The 24978-nt window shown below is 37.6% G+C and overlaps 1 protein-coding gene across 1 annotated transcript in view; it reads right to left on the bottom strand.

Moving 5' to 3' along the window:
* DNAH7 (dynein axonemal heavy chain 7) overlaps positions 1 to 24978 on the bottom strand; it is a 223261-nt gene that overhangs the window by 174701 nt on the left and 23582 nt on the right. The window contains exons 9-13 of the mRNA XM_014784701.2: positions 19564 to 19683; positions 6920 to 7103; positions 6082 to 6261; positions 1792 to 2064; positions 608 to 735 (exon numbers count right to left, since the gene is read on the bottom strand). Coding sequence (XP_014640187.2) covers positions 608 to 735; positions 1792 to 2064; positions 6082 to 6261; positions 6920 to 7103; positions 19564 to 19683 — 885 coding nt within the window. The remainder of the gene's footprint in view (positions 1 to 607; positions 736 to 1791; positions 2065 to 6081; positions 6262 to 6919; positions 7104 to 19563; positions 19684 to 24978) is intronic.

The following is a 24978-nucleotide window of genomic DNA, read 5'->3' on the forward strand; positions in this document are numbered from 1 at the left end:
TTTTCCATGTAACTGATACCGGAAAAGAGGTTTCTAGAGCAACACTAACACCAGTTGTCAGAAGACTGATTACACTTCTTGTCTTAAAAAACAGGAATTCTGCTTTACACATTGCCATTCTGTGAGTTTACTTAACATGAGTCAGTTTTCCTTAAAATCTCCAGGTTAGTCAACAAATGAGTTTTTAGTTAAGGCAACAAGTTACCATGGCCTTGAAGAGTAATTACGGTAAGATGAAGTTCCAAATTTGAGGGTCCCCTGGGATCCATGACAACTAAAACTACTTTGAAAACCCACTTTTGTGTATTGATTATACAAATTTAAAAATCTGAAGTTAGAAAATGTCCATCTGACTTGTGCAAATGAAATACATACACATTTTAATAGCACTTTAATTCAGACCATTGGGATGGCATATTTATGATGAAAAAAATAATTCTAATAATCACAAAATAACACATAAAGCCAAGTAGAAATAAGTTTGGCATTATCTTTCTTTTGGGTCATTTACGACATTGCTCTAATCCATTACTTGAGTTGAATGACAGTTGATTCTATTTAACGTCCTCCCCCCAAAAATAAAAATATAATAATATCACGTAAATACCTTGTATTTACTTCCTGATGATCTCTGAACATTTTAGTGATAAGTTTTCCACAAATAATCTCAGCTCGCTTCACCAAAGCTCTGATTAATTCCTCACAGCGCATTTCAAACATTCCTAAACGAATAGTCTGCAACGTTAAGTATTAAAAGTCTAATAAACTTAAAAAGAAATAAAAGATTCCTACAGTTTTGCCTTTCTCATAATATTGATTTTCTGTGTGTGTGAACTAACAAGATTGAGAGGTTTTTTTTAACATGATGCAGGCAGGGATTTTTACAACCATCTTCTGGATAAATCTCTTTGAAGAGTTTGTTATCTTGGGAGCCAATTCTATTTCAGGACAATAATGGATACAAAACTTTGGAGAGGGCCGGCCCCATGGCTTAGCGGTTAAGTGCGCCCGCTCCGCTACCGGTAGCCCGCGTTCGCATCCCGGGCGCGCACCGACGCACCGCTTCTCCGGCCATGCTGAGGCCACGTCCCACAGACAGCAACTAGAAGGATGTGCAACTATGACATACAACTGTCTGCTGGGGCTTTGGGGAAAAAAAGGAGGAGGACTGGCAGTAGATGTTAGCTCAGAGCCGGTCTTCCTCAGCAAAAAGAGGAGGATTAGCCTGGATGTTAGCTCAGGGCTGATCTCCCTCACCAAAAAAAAAAAAAAACTTTTTTTTTTTTAATTGAATTGAGTTATTGCTAAATAGATAGTGTGGGATTTAAATGTTATATTTTCTCTGTACAAAAAAGTAATATATGTTCATGGTAGAAATTTTGGAAAATACAAAAAAGAACAAAAGAAGAAAATTTTAAATTACCGGTCTCCTACTAAATAGAAGTAAACACATTTTGGTGTAATTACCATATTTTCCAAAGGATTTATAAACACTACAGCAAAAAAAAATTAAGTTCTTGGAACTTTTGAGGGGTCAAAATAAATACAGTCCTTAGAAATCCGAGTTGTAATAGACTTTCAGCTCTACGAGCACAAGAATCGTGTCTATTTGTCTACCTCCACATACCCAGGACTTACCACAATGCTTGGCACACGGAACGGCTCAACAAATATTTTTCCTGTTGATAGTAATGGTCTAATTCTTCACTGTATGGTCTAAAAACACATCCTAATAAAACTGAGAAAAGATCACTAGGTACAGCAAACAGTTGTACAAAACAGGTCAATTACCTTTCTAGATGTGTACTGTATTTCCTCTTTTAGTTTTTGGTATTTGCGAATTTCTTGTATTATTTTCTCGTAACTATGATTTTCTGCGAGGAAAGCATCAACGTCCTGCTCAGCCTTTTTGGTAATCAGAAAGTCATACTTGTCATAGAGCCTGAGGTGCTCGGTGGGTGCCACACTTTCTCTCATCGTCACTTCCCTCACCTTTTCTTTGTGAGCATCAACAATTTCCTTCAGAATTACTGGCTTCAAGGTTGTTGGTTTAGACATACTTTCCTAAACAACGGGAAAAAAATGGTATTAGTTATTTAAAATGCCTGAGATTAAGGTAACTGTATCATTTATCTCCGTAAAAATGCCAATCTGACCATATTGTCTTTTTTTTCATTCACAAGATCTTTATGTTTTCTGATCTCTATAGAAAGATATTCAGTCTAATCACAGCAGTACTTTAAATATTTAGGTTTCATATAATTTTTTTGTTTTCCCTTAAGGCCACCTGGTTGTGTTTCATTTTTCTGTAAGGATGAAAGAACAGTCACTTGAAAATATACACAAAATTAAAGTTAGAATATAAAAATAGCAAAATCCACAGTTTGTGCAATTGTATATGCTAGCTTTATAAGGTAGCACTTACATTGTACATTATTTTTAAAAAATAAGCCAGCTCAATGTCATATCATCATACTCTCTGATCACAGCACTTTTTCACCCTAGGAGTAATCTATCTAGAACAAAGAAAAATTGTTTCCTCGTTCATTGACCTTTGATCTTGGATTCTGTGACTAGCAAGTAGAGCAGAGTAAAATCCCTAGTTGCACAATCCGCATTCTGCTATCACCATTAGAATAACAGTGGGCAAGAACGGATCAGACAACAATTTTAAGTAAGCAAAGAAATCTCAACAGCTTGTCTCCTCTTTTCAAATAAGAAGACAACTAAATGTGCCTACATGGTTTATTATCTTGAACCAAGTTACACTTAAAAATACATATGCTCTATCTGTCATCCAGAAGAAGGGATTTTTGACCATAACAAACAAATATTATTGTCTGTAGTGGATATTCCACAGCATTCAAACTGATATCAAAGGATTCTTGGAGAACTGGGGAATTTGTTCAGGTATCCAGGGTGCATTTGCCCGCTCTGTCCCCTAGTGGGCATTTTAGGAATATATATTGCTTAGAACTAGATGCTCTCTGAGAGCATTAGTGAATCCCACCACCACCACCTCACACCTGGGCTCAGTAGATGCTTGGTGTCATCTTTTCTGAAAAAGAACTTTAGGATAAAGCAATCTATTTTATGTACTGTATGCAATGTGACATTATTGGATCTAATGTGAAGCTCATTAATATTCAGCATGGAATACTTCTTGAATTTATTAACACCTGCCTAATTTCTAAAGCCTATAGATATATCTTTCTAAACAGAACTGAATACCAGGACTTCAAAACTATATTAGAAAGTATCCTTTTGATATGAATGCTAATCAGCTCCTATCACGAGTTAAGAGAAATGATCTACCGTGTGAGACAGCTCAAGTGTTTGATAGCATGTCAGATTAGCTAGCCAGCACAGTGATGTGCTGGGACTCACAGCACCTCAGCCCCGCGCAGGTTTGCCTTCCACGGGAAGAAAGTGTATTTTAATTTTTTAATAGAAATTTTCAGTTTCTATCAAAGATTGTGATAAGAAACAGCGATATGAATTCTACTTCTGCAATTGCTGTCAAAGATCACTGAAAGCACATTCAATTATTTCATTCAAAGTAACTTCTATATCACTTGTATCCAAACTTGACTGATTGCCAGAATCATCTAGGGATATCTTACCAGTACCTATTTCTGAGTACCGACCGGCATTGTGAATCCACATCTCCAGGGCCAAAGGGCACTGGCGGTGGGGATCCCTGGATTTGTATTTTTACGATGTCACCAGGTGAGACTGACGCATGGGGTTTCAGAACCATTGCCCCACGTATAACGCCCCACAGAAGACCTATCTCTCAAAATCTGATAGCAGAAAAAATACTCAAATAGTCTAAATTAAATGTTTAATCCTAGTTAAAACTTGTCATATTTTCCTCTTCACTTTAGAAACCTAGAAGCTCAGAGCCATATTTTATAACCATAAGATCATATCAGCTCTACGCATTTGGATGATTATAACACTTTTCTCCACTTCGAGCTTTGTCTAGTAACTCTTATTTATTTGTTACATTTGTCTGTTTCATAAGCCACTTCAAATCGTTCTTGAAAAAAGGCAGGGTATGAATAGAACAGAAAAGGATGTAATAGATGAACTGGAATTAAACAAAGGGCAAAGTAAACAATAAGCGAGAGTCTTCTACTTATGGCAATATGAGGAACAGATATCCTGAAAACAACTACCTAGTTCAAAACACATAAATATGCTATAAGAAATGCTAAATATAATTTTTATAATGCATAGCTAAGGAACGAAAATAATAAGGAAAGTCTAAGGGGCCAAACATGAAAGGATGTATGAATTGAGAGGTAACTGAGTGCAGGCATGAGCAGGGGGCCCGGAGACTCTGCTGACCCCTGCTGGTCTAAGCTTTGCTTTAGTGAATCTCCAGAAAGGTAGAGTATGTGTGGGGGCGGGGGGGCGGGGGTGGGAGAATGGCTGTCAGGGAACAAAGCCCCAGGCCTGAGCACGGTGGGAAGTCATAATTGATACCCCCACAGAAGGCCAAGAACACTGAAAGGTGACCGACACAACCTCAAAATGAGAGTTCTGGGGACACAAAATTGAAGGATGCTGAAAGGTGACAGAACCTCTGAATGAGGGGGCAAAAATTAGAAAAATGTCCTGTTTTGGCCTTGTTTCTCAGTGGAAAAGAAAAAAGATGGTCGCTTAACGAATTTGTAACCACAAGCCTGTTCTCATACAGATATGGGTAAGCATTCACACAGCCAGTATTGTCCACAAAAGCTTCAGGCAAGAATTTTGCTCAAGATGGTCCTTGGTCTGCAGGGGCCTCCAGAGCACCTGTCAAGAGAATGTGCAAATTCCAAAGGGACCACCTGAAACCAAGGCCTCAAAGACTTCCCTGCATAAAGTTCTTAAATGTATAAGCCCATAATAATAAAGGGGAAAACAGCCACAGAAATACACCACCAGGACCAGGAGTCAGATCAGTAAACACAGAAGTAAAAGAGCAGTGAATACATGACTATGTACAAGAGACTATCAAAAACGCCCAGGCCTATCTGAATAAGAACTCAATGGAACTCCTATAGAATAATAAAAAAAATTAGAAGCTCTATGAAGAGGATAATATCCTCAAAATGGAATATTTCACAATCATAATGTCAAGTAAAATAGAACAAGACATTGATGATTTATAAGCTGACTCCATCTATACAAAGACATGGAAAAACTAAACAGAAACCGTTTAGGGATATTCAGACAGGGAGCAAGTTTATCTTTAAAAATCAGAATAATAACTACAAAATTCAAGATAGTGATTCTGTTGCTAGAAGGTAGAAGCATAAGGATGAGAACAGGGAAGGGCAATGGGGGATGGGGAGAGCTTAAAGGTATCAGTAATATTCTATTGCTTAAGTTAGAGTGTAGGTACATAGATGTTAATTTTATTGCTACTTAAAACTTCAAACACAAGTCTCCTGTACTCTTTTGTATGTATGAAATATTCATAAACTATTTTAAAAATAAAAAAAGAAAGCTACTGGTTGGATTTACAAAACTTGAAAATCTTATAAGTTAAAGAATTTTCAGACATGCTTATCTATATACTATGTAGATATACTATACTGAAATAACTACTGTTGAAATGTCATAGTTGGCATAGTTTTGCTAAATATTTAGCCAAAGAGAGAAGGGAAGTAGGATCTGTGATGTGAAAGTACAGAGACACTTGTATTTATGGAAAAAGGTGAATAAGGAGGGTAATCAATTGGAGGACAGTCTCACAGAGCTGGAAGAGTATAATGGGGTCTACAGCATGGTATGAGTGCTACAGCAACGCTCCGTGACAGCTTCAAACCTGATCACAACTGCAACTACTTTCCCTCAGAAAGTTTTCAGCTGAGTCCAGTGGAAGACTGGACTAGGAAAGTAGGTGTGTTGTAAGAGAAGCTAATGGAGAAAACAGAATTTTTTTGAAGCAAAACTTTCTTGTAAGCCAATGTTACTAGGCCATTTACATTCTGCAAAGCAGAGGATACATATCTACACCTTTTAGAAGTTATTTGAAGTGAATATCATCATGCAAATTCAAGCAATCAGAATATCCTTGTTACTTACCCACTTGGAATACAATTTCGTCTCAACTCTTGGCACAAAACTGACAGCCTTAATCATGACATCATAAACATTTAGAAGGATGTCTATATAGTCACTGAACTCAGGTTCAAACTTAATGGTGTCATTATCAAGAACCAGCCTCACGATGAAACCTGGATGTTCAAAAGCTCTAACAGAATCCTAAAAAAAAAAATATATATACATATATACAAATATACATATGAATTGTGATAGACTAAGGAGTGTACTGGTTCCAGTTAGAATACATAGGAACTCACCCTTCCTCTCAAGCCCTAGTCAGTTAAGCCAATAAATGACAAAGTAAACAGTAAGTTTTACAAAGAGGAGCTTTACTAAAAAGAGCAAGAGCGATTCCCAGCTAGACTTGTTGGTATCTAGTTGTATCCATTGGGCCTACAGATCAATGATAGGGTCAAGGTTCCATAAAAAGAAAGATGTGCGTAGCAGGGGGGCTCTAGAATCACGCAAGAAAGGGCCCAAGAGGAGAACATTCAAATTCCCAGGCCCTGCTCACACTATGACAGGACTTTCTTCCAGAAAGAAAAGAGTTCCTTGCGGAGACTTTCCCCGGAGATCATGACCCAAATTCCCCAATTATGGGAATTTTCACTTATTTTCACTTATCCTCACCAATGTGATGCTAATCACCTATCCTAAATATGCAGGTTGACGCTAACTTTTTTTTTTTAACAGATAAGGTCTTAAGATATACTTTCTGCCCTCCCACTGGTAAAAGTATTTTATCATTTTCCTCTCCAAAAGAATTAAAAATAAATAAATTAGTAAATGAACATTGGTGTGACTGAACCGTACTTACTGCAGGTTGTGCAATTAGGTCTGTGAAATCTTGCATGGAGACCAAAGCGAGGTCCTGCAGCTGTAAAGTCATAAGTGTAGCAGCACAGTTGAAAAAAGACTCCAATTTGGCGCTGCTGTCACCACTTGGCAATTGCTTTTTTTTATTACCTTGGTAATAAATATTCTGCACTTCTGGAAACCATCTTGAAAGAAAAAAAGACTTTTAAAAGTTAATACTTTCAATAAATTACTCCTTTTACATTAAGCATTAACAGTAACTTCTGGATAACCGAAAGTCTTCATAGAGAGGTATATTGTTGTGACATCATCCACTCTCTGAAATATAAGTGCTAGCATATTTCACTTCTTCCAGGAAAAGAAACCATAGCCAATAGAAAACAACTCGATGTGATGGTGTGAAAAAAATACAAATCTAACTCCTGAAACTATGATTCTTGCACTTTTTGAATAAATATGACAACTAACTTTATTGGATATTACAAAATACTCCTCTCCAATCTCTGAAATGTTCTTCAGGGAATGGATTTGTTCGTTTAAAGCTAAAATGTGAACTGATTAAACCAAGAGAGGGCTTATTTGGTTCAACCAACTTGGTATTTTACACTATTCTATCAGTTTCACAATGACTCGAAAAACAAATGAACAAAATCAAGAATATTATTTTCTTAGTCCCCCAATGTGAAATCCTGAAAGAGTGACTGATTTAAAACAAAGTTTCCAATGTGTATGTATCCTCGTAATAAAGGATAACAGTGAAGTCCATATATAGATACATCATGATGATAACAAGTGAAGTTCTCAGTTTACAAAACTACTGTCCAACACCACAAAATCAAGGAATATTGGTACCTCTTTTGTAAGAGATAATGGGTTTTTTAAAATAGAGAGTCAATATAATCTCAGGAGTTGCCTGAATGCTTCAAGAGAGATTTAAGTTTTAAATATATGTATCCATCCCTTTAACAAATATGTGTTTAGTGTCTTCTATGTGCTAGGAACAGTGTCATGGGAGACATAAAAAGATACGACCTCGGGGCCATCCCGGTGGCACAAGCGGTTAAGTGCACGCGTTCCGCTGCAGCGGCCTGGGGTTCGCCAGTTTGGATCCCGCGCGCACCGACGCACCACTTGTCAAGCCATGCTGTGGCGGTGTCCCATATAAAGTGGAGGAAGATGGGCACGGATGTTAGCCCAGGGCCAGTCTTCCTCAGCAAAAAAAGAGGAGGATTGGCAGATGTTAGCTCAGGGGTAATCTCCTCACCAAAAAAAAAGATATGACCTCATCCCTTCTCATTCTTATAATAATGAAGGCAATGTGTCATAGCAGAAAAACAGCTTTGAAGTCACAGGATAGAGATATAATTTTCCATTTAAGTAATGGAGAAGGGTTTTACAGTGAAGATGGCAATTTCACCAAAGAACAGATAGAAATGAAATGAGGAAGACCCTAAGAAGAGGATCTGAAGTAGAAATAGGATAATAAGAAAATAGGAGGGATGGGGGGCGCTAATATATCTGATCATTTCACTGTCTTATAATCGAGATAAGAGACTAGAAATAGGAAGAAATAACCAGGGAAAAGTCTGTAAGGACTTCTGCAGAACTTGGGAGCTAAACACAAGAACTTGGGAGCGCCCTGCTCTCTAGGATGAAGCCATGGCAGATCTTCCTGCAGCGAGGCATCACCATTATAGCACCAGGTAAAGAGGACAAGCGGCAAATACTAAGCAGAGACGGGCAGTGCTAGATGAAGAAAGGGGACTGAGAAGCCTCCACTAGTTCAGAAAAAGATGAAATAAGTTTGGGGTTGTAGGACTGGAAAAAGGGCAAATAAAGAAAATAGATTTTAAAAATTATTCATTCAGTCATTGTCTCAAAAATATTTACAGGGCTTCTTATTATGCGCAAAACATTTGGGGTACAAAATATTACTCAGTTCTCAAAGTGCTTATAGACTAGTGGAGGGAAAAAAGGCATATATATATAAATACATATTATAAAAGGAAGCAGCTATAAGAGAATAAATTGTCAGAAGCATTCAGAAGGAAGAGGTTATTTTTGACGAGGTAACAGTAAAGATTTCATAAAAGAAGGATCATTTGGGCTGGGTATTGAAGGACAGAAGAGAGGCTTCTCCAGTTAACGAGCTACATCAAGTACTGTAAATAGTGTGAATCATAATATTTTGCTGATGGTATTCAAGAGGCTCTATTTTGTTTTAATCTCCTTAACCTCTGATTCAATCTGATACAATTATGTATGCAAAAATGACAATGCTAAGAGTCACAGAGTTTAAGAGGGAAGCAACTGAACAACTTTCAAATTTTCCTAGAATTCCCTTCTCACAGATGGATACAAACAAGGAGTAACTAAGTATTTTAAACATCAATAGTTGGTTAAACAGGAGAACAAAGAGCCTTTAAATTTACCCATTGGATAGATATTTAATGGTGGTAAGGTATGGTTATAGACTAGTCTTACAAGTTATGCCCTGTTTAATTTAACACAACTATTTCTACAGGCATGGCCCAAGGTGAAAGTCTTCTTAGAACTGAGAATGGAAAAGATAGGTTATGTCTAGGTTGCAGAAGACCTTAAAAGGCAGATTAAGAATTGTGGACTTTTTTGGTCAATAAAAGGGAGGCACTGAACTGGAAGTATTTTAAGATTCATCTGGCAGTGGTTTGTAGGCTATGTGGGAGGTTAAAAGGGCCTGCCAAGGGTAGCAGCGGTGGGAATTAAGGAAAGGAGTACACAGGGAAGATGATTCTGAGAGAGGATCAAAAATAATTGGTGGTCATAAAATAAGTCTCAATAAATGTAAAAGGATTGAAACCATACAAAATTAGAGATCAGTAATAGAAGGACACTCTGGAAATTCACAACTTTGTGGAAATTAAACAACACAGTCCTAACAACAAATGAATCAAAAAAGAAATCACAAGGGAAATCAGAAAATAATTTGAGATGATGAAAATGAAAATATCATATACCAAAACTCATAGGATGCAGAAAAGCAGTGATCAGAGGGAAATTTATATCTGTAAACACTTACATTAAAAAATAAAAAAGATCTTAGAAACCTAAATTTCCACTAGAAAATGGAAAAAGAAGAGCAAGCAAAACTCAAAACAATGAGACGGGAAGAAATAAAAGTTTGAGTGGAAATAAACAAAATAGATAATAGAAAAGTAACAGAGAAAAATCAACAAAACCAAAAGTTTGTTCTTTAAAAAGGTCAGCAAAATTAACAAACCTATAGCTAGACTGACCAAGAAAAAAGAGAGAAGACTCAAATTGTTAAAATTAGGAATGAAAAAGGGGATATTAATACTGACCTCACAGAAATAAAAAATGATTATAAGGGAATATAATAAATAATTGATTATAAGGGAATATAATAAATAATAACCCATGAACTGACGACTTCACTGGTGAGTTCTACCAAACTTTTAAGGAAGAATTAACACCAATCCTTCATAAACTTTTCCAAAAAAAAGAAGAGATTATTAATTCATTCTATGAGGCCAATATTATCATAATACCAAAACCAGACAAAGATACCACAAGAAAAAGAAAACTATAGACAAATATCTCTTATGAATGCAGACATAAAAATCCTCAACAAGATACTAGCAAACTGAATTAAGCAGCTTATTAAAAGGATTATGCTCCATGACCAAGTGGGATTTATCTCAGGACTGCAAGGTTAGTTCAATATATTAAAATTGATGTGATACATCATATTAATAGAATAAAGGAGAAAAACCCATTATCATCTCAATAGATCCAGAAAAAGCATTTGGCAAAATCTACACTATTTCATGATTAAAAATAATCAAGAAACTAAGAATGAAAGGGAAATTCCTCAACCAGATAAAGGGCAACAATACAGCTAACTTAATGGCAAAAGACTAAAAGCCTTTCCCTTAACATCAGGAAGAAAACAAGGATGTCCACTCTTGCTACTTCCATTCAACATTGCACTAGAGGTTAATCAGAGCAATTAGACAAGGAAAAGAAAAAAACATATGCAGATAGGAAATGAGGAAGTAGAGCTATCTCTATTTGCAAATGACATGATCTTATATAGAGAAAGCTATAAAGAATCCACACACAAAAAACTATCCAAGCTAATAAACAAGTTTAGCAAGGTTGCAGGATACAAGATCAATATACAAAAAATAGTTCAATTAGATTTCATCAGAATTAAAAATATTTGTGCTTCAAAGAACATTATCAAGAAAGTGAAAGGACAAACCACATAATGGGAGAAATATTTGCAAATCATATAATTGATGAGGGCCTAGTATCCAGAATATATAAAGAACTCTTACTACTCAACAATAAAAAGACAGATAACCCAATACAAAATGAGCAATGATTTCAATAGAGATTTATCCAAACAAGATAAATAAATAGGCAACAAACACATGAAAAGATGCCCAACCTCATTAATCATTAGGGAAATGTAAATCAAAACCACACTGAGATAGCACTTCACATTCACGAAGATGGCTATAATCAGAAAGATGGACAATAACAAGTGTTGACAAGGATGTGGAGAAATTTGGACCCACGTACATTGTTGGTAGGAGTGTAAAATCTTACAGAACCTTTAGAAAACATTGTGGTAGTTCCTCAAAAAGCTAAACATAGAGTTATCATATAACCCAGCAATTCTACTCCTAGGTATATAGCCAAGATAACTGAAAACATATGTTTATACAAAACAAATGCTCATAGCAGCATTATTGATAATAGCCAAAGTGTAGAACCAACAAACGTCCATCAACTGATGAATGGAGAAACAGAATATGGTATAACCATACAATGGAATATTATTTGCCCATGAGAAGGAATAAAATATTGATACATGCTCTAATATGGATAAACCTTGAAAACAGTATGCTTAGTGTAAGAAGCCAGACATAAATAGTTACATATTGTACCATTCCACTTAGATGAAATGTTCAGAATAGGGAAATCCATAGGGACAGAAGGTGTATTAGTGCCAGAGGCTTGTATAAGGGGGAATGGGAAATGACTGCTAACAGACACTGGGGTGATGGAATTAATGGTGATTATTACACAACCTTGTGAATATATTATAAACTACCGAATTATACACACCAAAGTGGTGAATTTTATGGTAAGTGAATTATATCTTAAAAAAAAAGAATAGTTAGCAATACATTGATACAGCTGGGGGCAGGATAAGGGTGGTAAGGATGTAGATGATGAGCAAAAGAGACAGAAAATGGAGTGACATCAGCATCATGGCGGAGTAAGTTGTCCCCTTAGTCTCCTCCCTTTAAGTTCTGACTAAGTGGACATTCATTAACAAGCAGAAGATTCCCTGCACAGTACAACAGGAAGTCTGAGAGATCCATGCAGCTATACATCTGAAAGTGGGAGGACTGGATCCCCAGGAGGCAGGGGAACTAGGTAAGGGCACACTCCCCCTCCCCTGTGGCAGTGAGTCAGGCCATGGGTTCTCACACAGCAACCAGGCACGACTGTAAGAGGAGTGGGGAAAGCCCGGCCTGCGTGAATGCTTTCGGAGTTGCAGCCTGGCCCATGGGAGTGCTCACCATGTAGCGGCAGCCCAGCCAATGAGAATGCTCTACACCAAGTGGTGGCAGCTCAGCCCCCACCAAGGCACTTGCTTGCTGAGCACAGTGCAGATGAAAAGGAGCCTCGCCCGCTCAGAAGGCACCCCCACCCACAGAGCACAGCAGCCCATGGGACCCACCGAGTGGCAGCTCAGCCCCCACACAGGCACCCCTCCTGCCTAGTGCGCAGCAGCTCAGCCATTCCCCACCGAGCAGAGAGGCCCCGCCTACAGTGCTGAACCCACTCACCCAGTGCAGAGGCCCTGCCTATGTGAGTGCAACCTGCAGAGTGGCTGCATCCAGGTCAGGCAAACACAGAGCAGCCCTACTCACACAACTTCCAGCTGACACGTTGAGATCAGAAAACACAGCTCCTGCTCCCCATTAGCGGTGGCAAGTGGAATCTGCAACCTGATACTACCACAAATGTGCCAGCAAAGGATCAATTCATCAAACACCATTAAGAACTACAGTAACACTTCAGAGCAGAATAAAAATGACAAGTCTCCAGAACCAATCCTGAATTCACAGAAATTTACCATCTAAATGACAGAGAATTCAAAATAGTTGTCATAAACTCAATGAGTTATAAGAAAACTCAGAGAGACAGTTTAATGAACTCAGGAATAAAATTAATGCAAATGAATACTTCACCAAAGAGATTGAAACTCTAAAAAAAAAAACCAAACAGCAATTCTGGATATGAAGAACAAAATTAATGAGACAAAAAATAATCTAGAAACCATAAAAAATAGAGCTGACGTTATGGAGGACAGAATTAGTGAATTAGAGGAGAGAGATATAGAAATGCTTCAAATAGAGGAGGAGAGAGTACTAAGATTTTTTAAAAATGAAGAAATTCTTCGAGAAACCTGCTTGATAAGAGGCTATCAGAAAGTGGACTATCTCATCTACCAGATCTTTTACACAAACTTCACGGTAACCACTAAACAAAGAATCAGAATGGAGCCACAAGTTGTAAATAAATAGAAAACTGAGAAAACCATCACAGAAAAACCACCAAACTGAAATGGCAGTCAGAGTACAAGAGAAAAGAAATAACAGAAATATAGAACAATCGGAAAACAAGAGACAAAATAACAATATTAAGCCCTCATATATCAATAATCACTGTAAATGTAAATAGATTGAATTCTCCAATCAAAAGACACAGAGTGGCTGGATGGATTAAAAAACAAGACCCAACAATATGCTGCCTCCAGGAAACACATCTCAGCTCTAAAGAAAAACATAGGCTCAGGGTAAAGGGATGGAAGATGATACTCCAAGCAAATTGCAAGCAAAAGAAAGCAGGTGTTGCCATATTTATATACGACAAAGTAGACTTCGAGATAAAAAAGACAATGAGAGACAGAGAGGGGCAGTATATAATGATAAAAGAAACATTCCACCAAGAGGAAATAACACTTATGAATATATATGCACCTAACGCAGGAGCACCAAAGTATATAAAGCAACTACTAACACACCTAAAGGGAAAAATTAACAACAACACACTAATAGTAGGGGACCTCAACACCCCACTTACATCAGTGGATACATCATCCAGACAGAAAGTCAACAACGAAACAGTGGTCTGAAATGAAACACTAGGCCAGATGGACTTAATAGATATATGTAGAACATTCCATCCAAAAACAGCAGAATACACATTCTTCTCAAGTGTACATGGAACATTCTCAAAGACAGACGATATGTTGGGAAACAAGGCAGGCCTCAATAAATTTAAGAAGATCAAAAACATATCAAGCATCTTTTCTGACCACAATGCTATGAAATTAGAAATCAACTACAAGAAAAAAGCTGGGAAAGCCACAAATATGTGGAGACTAAACAACATGCTACTGAACAACCATTTGATCAATGCAGAAATCAAAGGAGAAATCAAAAAATACTGGAAACAAATGAAAATGAAAATACAACATACCAACTCTTATTGGATGCAGCAATATCAGTTCTAAGATGGAAATTTATAGCAAGACAGTCCCGCTTTAAACAAGAAAAATCTCAAATAAGTAATCTTAAACTACACCTAACAGAACTAGAAAAAAAGAATAGCAAAGCCCAAAGTCAGCAGAAGGAGAGAAATAATAAAAATTAAAGAAGAAATAAATGAAATAGAGACAAAATAACAGTACAAAGGATCAATGAAACTAAGAGCTGGTTTTTTGAGAAGATAAACAAAATTGACAAACCCTTACCCAGATTCACTAAGAAAAAAAGAGAGAAGGCTCAAATAAATAAAATTAGAATTGAAAGAGGAGAAATTACAATGGATACCACAGAAACACAAAGGATTATAAGAGAAAACTATGAAAAACTATATGCCAACAAATCGGACAACCTAGAAGAAATGGATAAATTCTTAGAATCATAAACCTCCCAAAACTGAATCAAGAAGAAATAGAGAATCTGAATAGACCAATCACAAGTAAAGAGATTGAAACAGTAATCAAAGACCTCCTAAAAACAGAAGTCCAGGACCAGATGGCTTCTCTGGAGAATTCTACCAAACATTCAAAGAATATTTAATACCTCTCCTTCAAAAACTATTTCAAAAATTTGAGGAAGACGGAATGCTTCCTAACTCATTCTATGAGGCCAACATTACCTTGATATCAAAACCAGATAAGGACAACACAAAGAAGGAAAATTACAGGCCAATATTGCTGATGAACACAGATGCAAAAGTTCTCAACAAAATATCGGCAAACCAAATACAGCACTACATTAAAAGGATCATATACCATGATCAAGTGGGATTTATACCAGGGACACAAGGATGGTTCAACATCTGCAAATCAATCAATGTGATCCACCACATTGATAAATGAGGAATAAAAATCACATGATCATCTCAATAGATGCAGAGAAAGCATTTGACAAGATTCAACATCCATTTATGATAAAAAGTCTCAATAAAATGGGTATAGAAAGAAAGTACCTCAACATGATAAAGGCCGTATATGACAAACCCACAGCCAACATCATACTTAATGGTGAAAAACTGAAAGCCATTCCTCTGAGAACAGGAACAACATAGGGGTGCCCACTCTCGCCACTCCTATTCAACACAGTACTGGAGGTTTTGGCCAGAGCAATTAGGCAAGAAAAAGAAAAAAGGTATCCAAATTGGAAAGGAAGAAGTGAAACTCTCGCTGTTTGCAGACAACATGATTTTATATATGGAAAACCCTAAAGAATCCACCAGAAAACTATTAGAAATAATCAACAACTACAGAGAAGTTGCAGGGTACAAAATCAATTTACAAAAATCAGTTGCATTTCTACACACTAATAATGAATTAGCAGAAAGAGAAATCAAGAATACAATCCCATTTACAATCACAACAAAAAGAAGAAAATATCTAGGAATAAATTTAACCAAGGAGGTGAAAGATCTATACAATGAAAACTATAAGACACTATTGAAAGAAATTGAAGAAGACATAAAGAAATGGAAAGATATTCCATGCACATGGATAAACATAGGTAAAATGTCCATATTACCTAAAGCAATCTACAGATTCAATGCAATCCCCAACAGAATCCCCACGACATTCTTCATGGAAATAGAACAAAGAATACTAAAATTTATATGGAACAACAAAAGACCCCAAATAGTCAAAGCAATTCTGAGAAAAAAGAACAAAGCTGGAGGCATCACAATCCCTAACTTCAAACTACACAACAAAGCTATAATAATCAAAACAGCACAGTACTGGCACAAAAACAGACACACAAATCAATGGAACAGAATTGAAAGCCCAGAAATAAAACCACACACCTATGGATAGCTAATCTTTGACAAAGGAGCTAAGAACACACAATGGAGAAAGGAAAGTCTCTTCAACAAATGGTGTTGGGAAAACTGGCCAGTGACATGCAAAAGAATGAAAGTAGACCATTATCTTATACCATACACAAAAATTAACTCAAAATGGATTAAAGACTTGAATGTAAGACCTGAAATCATAAAACTAGAAGAAAATATAGGTAGTACACTCTTTGACATTGGTCTTAGCAGCATCTTTTCAAATACCATATCTACTAAGGCAAGGGAAACAAAAGAAAAAATAAACAAATGAGACTATATCAGACTAAAAAGCTTCTGCAAGGCAAAGGAAGTCATGAACAAAACGGAAAGACAACCCACCAACTGGGAGAAAATATTTGCAAATTATATATCTGACACAGGATTAATTTCCAAAATGCATAAAGAACTCATACAACTCAACAACAAAAGAACAAACAACCCGATCAAAAAATGGGCAGAGGATATGAACAGACATTTTCCAAAGAATATATATAGATGGCCAACAGACACATGAAAAGATGTTCAACCTCACTAATTATTAGGGAAATGCAAATCAAAACTACAATGACATATCACCTTACACTTGTCAGAATGGCTATAATTCTAAGACAGAAAATAACAAATGTTGGAGAGGATATGGAGAAAAGCGAACCCTCATACACTGCTGGTGAGAATGCAAACTGGTGCAGTCACTACAGAAAACAGTGTGGAGAGTTCTCAGAAAATTAAAAATAGAAATACCATACAATCCAGCTATCCCACTACTGAGTATTTATCCAAAGAACACGAAATCAACAATTCAAAGAGATTTATGCACCCCTATGTTCATTGCAGCATTATTCACAATAGCCAAGACGTGGAAGCAACCCAAGTGCCCATCAACTGATGAACGGATAAAGAAGATGTGGTGTATATATACAATGGAATACTACTTAGCTATAAAAAAAATCGTCCCATTTGCAACAACACAGATCGACCTTGAGGGTATTATGTCAAGCCAAATAAGCCAGACAGAGATAGACAAACACCATACGATTTCACTCATATGTGGAAGATAAACAAATACATGGATAAAGAGAACAGATTAGTGGTTACCAGAGGGGAAGGGGGTTGGGGGGTGGATGAATGGGGTAAAGGGGCACAGATATATGGTGACGGATAAAAATTAGACTATTTGTGGTGAGCACGATGCATTCTATACAGAAATTGATATATAATAATGTACACCTGAAATTACACAATGTTATAAACAACACGACCTCAATAAAATAATTGAAAAAAAATTAAAAAGAGACAGAAAAAGTCACAAAGTTTTTAACTTGGCCTGGGATGGTCCAGAACAGGAAGAGTAGCAGGTCTGGAAGACAGAATAAGCATTATTATGGAGATGCTGAGATTCAGGTGCTGACATGGCGTTCAACTGGAGATATACAGTACGAAATTCATAGTAAGGGCCCAGAGCTCAGAAAACACGTAAGATCTTGAGACAGATGAAATCACGAAATTTTCAAGAATATAAAGATGAGAAACAACAGCAAATACCTGGGGAGCCCCTACTCTTGGGGATAATAAGAATAAGTAGAGCCAGAAAAATAAATAAAAGAAAAGAAGCAGAGAAGCACAGGGACACAGAAAGAGAGATTTCCAGAAGGCAGGGTGATAAACCATAGCAACTGCAGAGTAGAGCTGAGGATGAAGACTAAGAGAAGATGCTTGAGTTTGGGGTAGACGTTATAATCAATCATTTGCTAATCATTTCTCTGCTGTTGTGAGCTGATGCTCTGCCTTTCAGCCATGATAAACACATTCTGGTTCAGTCTGTAAAGTATAGTCAGAAGGTTCTTCCCTTAGAATCAATCAGGAAGCATCAGGAGATACAGCTAATCAATCTACATCTCTCAGCAAAATTATTCAATAAACGTTTGCACTCAACTCTGTACTTTGACACCCAATTTACTAAAATTTACAGTGGTAATGTATTCCCGGGGTATAACCCTGAAGATATAGATCAAGAAAGTCTATTCTCGGGGGCCAGCCTGGTGGCATAGTGGTTAAGTTCTCGCACTCCGCTTCAGCGGCCCGGGGTTCACAGGTTCAGATCCTGGGCGTGGACCTATGCACCGCTTATCAAGCCATGCTGTGGCAGGCGTCCCACATATAAAGTAGAGGAACATGGGAACAGATGTTAGCTCAGGGCCAATCTTCCTTAGCAAAAAGAGGAGGATTGACAACAGATGTTAGCTCAGGGCTAATCTTCCTCACCAAAAAAAAGAAAGAAAATTTATTCTTATTCTGTCCCTTAAAGGGCATTTTCTTGTCTGTAATTAATTATGGGGTTTCATTCTGCACCTTTTCTCTGTTTATGTTAACTAAATACTAATATTAAATAAAAGTTTTTCAAGTTCTTTCGAGTAATGTCAGACAAAGAATTTGATTCTAACACACTGGAGAAGGAAAAAGATAAAGGAAAGATTCAGTAAATTATCAAGATATATCTCTAAGTAACTTTTGGAACTCCTGAAGCTATGCTGGAGTTTCATGTCCTCTGTTATCTTAAATTTGATCTAATTTTAATATCCTATTTATAATAACTTAATAATCCATGATAGAGACAATTTCCTGTATTGTCTCAGAGCATATTGCCTGGCCCCAGCATCAATAATTATCATATGTGGTTACCAATTTGAAGGGCCAATCCAAGAAGACGTTTGGTTATCATTTGATAAATCTAACCTCCCAATGAGATAGTAACCTCCTTTAAAGAATAATTTCCCCCACCTAATTATTCTTTAAACTCTTGCATCCTCCATCCAAAACCAAAATGAAAGAGGCACAGAACCTTGCATGTATTAATAATAGATTTCAAATAAATATGTGGCGAATGATTAGTTGATGATCATTCCCCCACGGTATCCAACCCTCTGATCCAATCAGAGCAGAGGTAGAAACCAGACAGTGAGAAAAAAGTAACCATTAATTATAACCATTTTAGTTTCTGTACAATCTATGCTGTGTAAAACATCTGGATACACATTACAGACCAAGGCAGCTCAAGACATCATATTTAACTCAAACAGAAATGATTACAAACTTGTTAAAACGGGATTTTCTAAAAGCAGTTAAAATGCAGTATCCCACCAATCACATTTTTAAACTTATGTTTTCCTACATGAAATTTCAAAACTTTACAATTTAAGTAGAGTCTCTTTGGCAGATTCCATGTGTCTCATGACAATGCTCTGAAAAGTTGACAGCTCTAATGCATCTTGGCGATTGTGAAATTCTTCCACATCCACTAAACGTAATTTTCTGCAAGAGATAAAAATGAACAGTGATTTAAGTACGAGGTTTTCTGCACTTAATATTTTTGCTAATTGATCTCTTCTCAAAAAATGTGATACACTTAGGTTTTGTCATTAAAATTTGTGTTTCATAAAATTAAATATTCAAGAACATAAGATATTCTAACTTTAAAAATAACTAATATAATCCAATTCAACAGGAACACAATATGATATTAGGAAACCGCACTGTTAAGCAGAAGAAGGTTGCAATGACTGGGATTTGATGGATAGTTTAGGCTGATTTTTGCTTTCAAACCAGAACAATTAAAACAGGAAAAGAGGTAGCACTCAAAGCTTACAGGGTCCCCTGCTTCTAACACAAAAATTGCACCCTCTCTGAAGAGAAAGCATCCCTGATATTAGGGAGTCATGGAGTGAGGGAGTTCTCACACTTAATTAAGACCCAGTGTATCACAATCTTTTGAACTTGTCTGGTTTTGATTTTTTTAGAAAACACAGTGCTTACTCCAGTCAACAGTTTTCAACACAACCCCTTTTCTGACTACAGTGCTATGAATCTTTGTAATATATGTGGTTTACTCACCTAAGAATTTTCTCTGGCAGATTAAAATAAAAGAACAATATTACCTATTAGTATCATAGTGTTATTCACCTCAATTTAACTACAGATTCCTTCCCTATTGGAGGAACTGTTATTTAATTTCCATGTGATTAAGTGATTTCTGTTTTATCTGAAAGATAATAAACACTATTGAAAACATCACACTTAATTTTCACTTAAAGACCAATGTAAAATCCTGGTTAGTAAACAAAACACATTTCAAATCTATTTATTTATATTCCTTTTACACGCTAAAATTCATCTCTTAGGCTATAACGCATTCAGTACATGGTGTCAATAATACATTAGGCACAAAGTAGGTTTGACCATTGCTGAAGCACCTTTGGCAATGTGTTATTCGGGACAACTGAGCAGTTTTCAATAAAATACTTCTAAAATGTAGCATAACAGCACATACTAAACATAATATGCTCTCCAGGCTTCTTGATCAACGTTTTCAACATGCTGTTTCATTTTAAAGCTGCCGCTGTCAATCAGGTACAGGTGCACATGGTGGGAAGCACACTGAATAAGAGTATCGCTAGGGAAGGAGCCCTGGAATTCGCTTTGCCTCTGAACCACCAACCCGTTTTCCCTGCAGTTCCTTAGTATTGGATTTACCAGACAATTCTAGGGGCAGGCCACCCATCTTTGAGGTTTTGAGATTGAAAGGCCTTTACAGAACTTTTAATGTACAACAGCTTTCCCTGAAGTCTCTGCTGATAACACTTCCCATTTGGTCAATAGGCTGAATTGTTAAGATGATGGGAAAAATACTACCTTTCCTACTTTCTCAGGACAATCTCTACAAGAATCTAGCAGTAGAACAATAGTTTTAACCACTGGTTTAAGACTATGGAAAGATCAGGAAAAAGAAGATTACTCACTATCCATTAGCATGAACTTGGTTAGCAGAAGGAAAATGTTTCTAAGTCTCTAAAAGTTTTGTGATTATGAGTCTTCTAACCACGAAAATCTCTTCTTCATCTCAATTTTCTATTAGTAGAGCCAAATAACAGCCTCAAATCACCCCGACTGTGAACCTCAGGACCTTCTCTGAACTCTTCCTATCCCTTACCTGCCACATCCAATCAGATATAAATTTCTGTAGACTCAGCTGTCAGTCACGTAGCCTTCCCACCCTCACACCTGCCACTTGATGGTCATCACAGGCTGAAACCCACCTTGGCCCATGGGTCCATAACTGATTTCAAGCAGCACAGATTTCAACAGTCCTGGCCCAACATTCTGGACTCAACACCTAGTCAGTCTCTGACTTTGATCTCTGGTTCTCAAAGCTAATCTCACTTCTTACTGGGACCAAGTTGCCCCCACTCCAAGTGCCTACAATTTTTGCTTGTTCCATGAACTTTTCTTTCTTAGAAACATGTCTTCTTCTTACCAGTCCCCCTCCTTTGTGACATTCAAAGTAGCACATTTTAGCGTTCTGCATTTGCTCTTTTCACTTATAATACATCCTGGAGACCTTTCCATATTAGCACATTGAGATTTTTCTCATTTGTATTGTATAGCTCTGTAATATTCCATTGTGTGCATGTACTATAACTTACTGAACCAACCCGCTATCTATGGATACTTGGTTGTTTCCAGTCTTTTACTCTTATAAACAAATGCAATAAACAATAAAAGAGTCTTATGCCTATATCATTTCCCACATTTCCTCTCATGAACAATAAAGAAACTGAAACCTATATCATTTCCTATGTTTTCAGGTGTATTTGTAGGCTAATTTCCCAGAAGCAAGATTGCTGGATTCAAGTGTAAATGAATTTGTAATTTTAATGGCTATGGTTGGATTCCCCTCAAAAGGGTGCCATCTCTTCAAATCTCACCGACAAAGTGTGATGTCAATATTTTGGAATTTTGTCATTCTGATAGGAAATAAATGATTTCTCAGTGTAGTTTTTATTTCAATCGCTTTGCATTTCTCTTATTATGAGTTAGGTTAAGCAGCTTTGTAGTACGTTTAAGAGTGATTTAACTTGTATCCTCTCTGAGTGCTGTACAGTACATGAATCCATCGTGTTCTCATCTAGCAATATTTTCTTGGGCTCACTTGGTCAAATAATGAATTTTTAAAAACCCATTTTATCTTTTAAGATGAGATTCACTTTCTTAAATATCTGTCTTTTATATTCAACTACTGTAATTTATATCCTATGATAATTCCTACACTCATATAGACACTATATATACACGTGTCCTCATATATACACTATTTTTCAAGCAAAAATATCTGTCTGCTGCGTAGGTTGTGACTGCATTACAAATGCTATCTCTGACATTAAGTGGGTTCTGTAAGCGTAAATACTGAATGACATGAATTTGCACATTCCCATCTACACAGTATCCCTTCAGGTTTCTACACTCATGCATTTTAGAGTTATTCAGATGATTTTTTACATTACCATCCCCCAACCCACTGCCACACACAGAGATGTCATACATTTTCAAGACCTGCTGAGATTCAGGATAAATGACCATCACCCAGAATGAGGATGCCCTGTATCTTCAATGCTGGCTTCCGCTCAGAGGGGTAACACTTGTGACTGCCCACCCTTTCTTAATATTCACATAGGGAGTAAAATGACTCATGCCTGCAAAGGCAACATAAGAGTTGATGGGGTCCTCTTTCCACCCCTAGATTGCAAAGCTGCCTTCTCCTTTGTCTTTATCCTGGATGCCTTGAGGTTTGCTTCAGTTGCTGCTACTAACACCTCTGCCACCATGACCATGGACACTAATTTTGGATACATCTACCGTTTACTGTTTTCTTATCTCAGCTTTGTTACTCCTTCTTCCCCTTCCTCCTTTCATTTCTTGTCTCTTGCCTCCTGACCTTGTCTAACAGGCAAAGCCTAGCCCTTTATGGACAATCCTAGGCAATGGAGCCCATCCCCCATGTCCAGTCCAGCGTGTTCTGGCAGCTCCACCCACGAATGGATATAAAAGAAAACAACCGTGGTGTTTTGAAAATGGAATGCATTATTATATGCAAAATCTTTGTAAAAGCGACTTACTATATTGTGTAACCTCATGACTGAACGCAGAATTAGATCATGGGCCTTGTCAGGGAGACGTATTTGAGCCCCAACACCCAAAAGAAAAGAGATGAGAAAAACATGGGGCAGGGAGATGCCCTCTTCCTATTCCTATAAGCCAATTTCAATCAAAGAAATCCACATCATACAATGGCAAGTTGAAAGGATGCCCTTTCTAACAGTATGTAATCTGACCAACAAAAGCCAGTTTTATGCTATATATGCACATGCATGCAGACATACATATGTATATGGTTATGTGAGCAGAAAGAAAAATATGGAAAGATACCCCACTACACGGTTATCATGGGTCTTTGGCTGGTGTGGTGGAAAGGGGCAGGTATGAGGAAAAGAAAGGCTGGTGGGAGTCAGACAAAGTAAAGGAAAAAAGACTGCCCTTGAAAAGTGTACATGATCACATTTATATACTTATGTAAGTTACATACATATCTGTACAAAGAAATTAAATTAAAATGTGTTAAAGAAAGAAAGAAAGGGAGAGAGGGATGGAGAGAGGGAGGGAAGGGGCCTTGGACATCACAAACCCACAGTCATTTTACCTGTGGGAAAAGAGTCCCAGGGAGAGCAAGGGACGAACCAGGGAGCTCTGATCAGATGGTGGCAGAGCTGGGGCAATCCTGGATGGCTTCGCTTCCTGAGAGCAGACCCCGGGAGTAGGGTTAGGGTTAGGTGCTCCTGTGCGCTAAGGATCTGAACTCGGGAAGGAGTTCAGAGAAGCTGGTTGCTGAGGCCCCCTGGTGTGTACGTCCAGAGGTTTCCCAGGGAAGAGACAGCAGCTGCGCTTCTGAAACAACCGCAGCTCTTAGCTATGGTTTGCTGGTCTTTGCTGGTCTGTGGGAGGCGGGAAAATGTGCTCATTTATTGTACCCTCATGCCATCAGCACAATACATGCAATAAAAGCCAGGAGACCCTGGAGATCATGTCACATGTAAGCCAGGACTGCGGTTGTGGGGGTGAGAAAAGGCTCACCAGACTACCATGGAGACCAGGGTGCCATCTCCTCTATCATAAGGCAGGGGCCATCCAGATTTTGAGGGGCCGGAAGGGAGGCCTTCTTCAAGAAAAATGATATAAATCTGTATTACTTTTGCATATTTTATAAAAACATATGTCCATGGGTGCATATTGCTAGGACCCCCAACCCCCATCCCCACCCAGTGCCTTGGAAGGGGTGGTGTGAGGGAGGGGATATGAAGCTAGAAGTTCTAAGCTTGGATGCAAACCATCCTCAGCACTAGGGCCAAGCTCTTTAGCGGCACAGCCCCACTGGCATCCACATCCAGCTCTGCCAAGCTCGCCACACATGGCTGCACCGTCCCCACGGTGACAGTGCCTATGAGGTGATGCATGATTCCCAACAGTCACCCAGGAACTTCGCCTCATGCCATTCACATAGGCAATATTGCTGGGTTTCTAAACCATATAGATGATTGTAGCAGCTAATGCTCTGTGGGATTTAAAACAAGGTATGACAATTCAGCCTCTTAACTGGGATTATCTCTAAGAGTATGTGTGGTAATGGAGTGGAGAGAAGTGAGTCAGAGATGAAAGGTAACGTTCACTTATTCCCTATATATGTCTCTACATTGTTCATTTAAAACTATGTTTAAATAC

This window comes from Ceratotherium simum, chromosome 9, assembly GCF_057802395.1.
Source record: "Ceratotherium simum simum isolate JZ-2026a chromosome 9, ASM5780239v1, whole genome shotgun sequence".
NCBI lineage: Eukaryota > Metazoa > Chordata > Mammalia > Perissodactyla > Rhinocerotidae > Ceratotherium > Ceratotherium simum.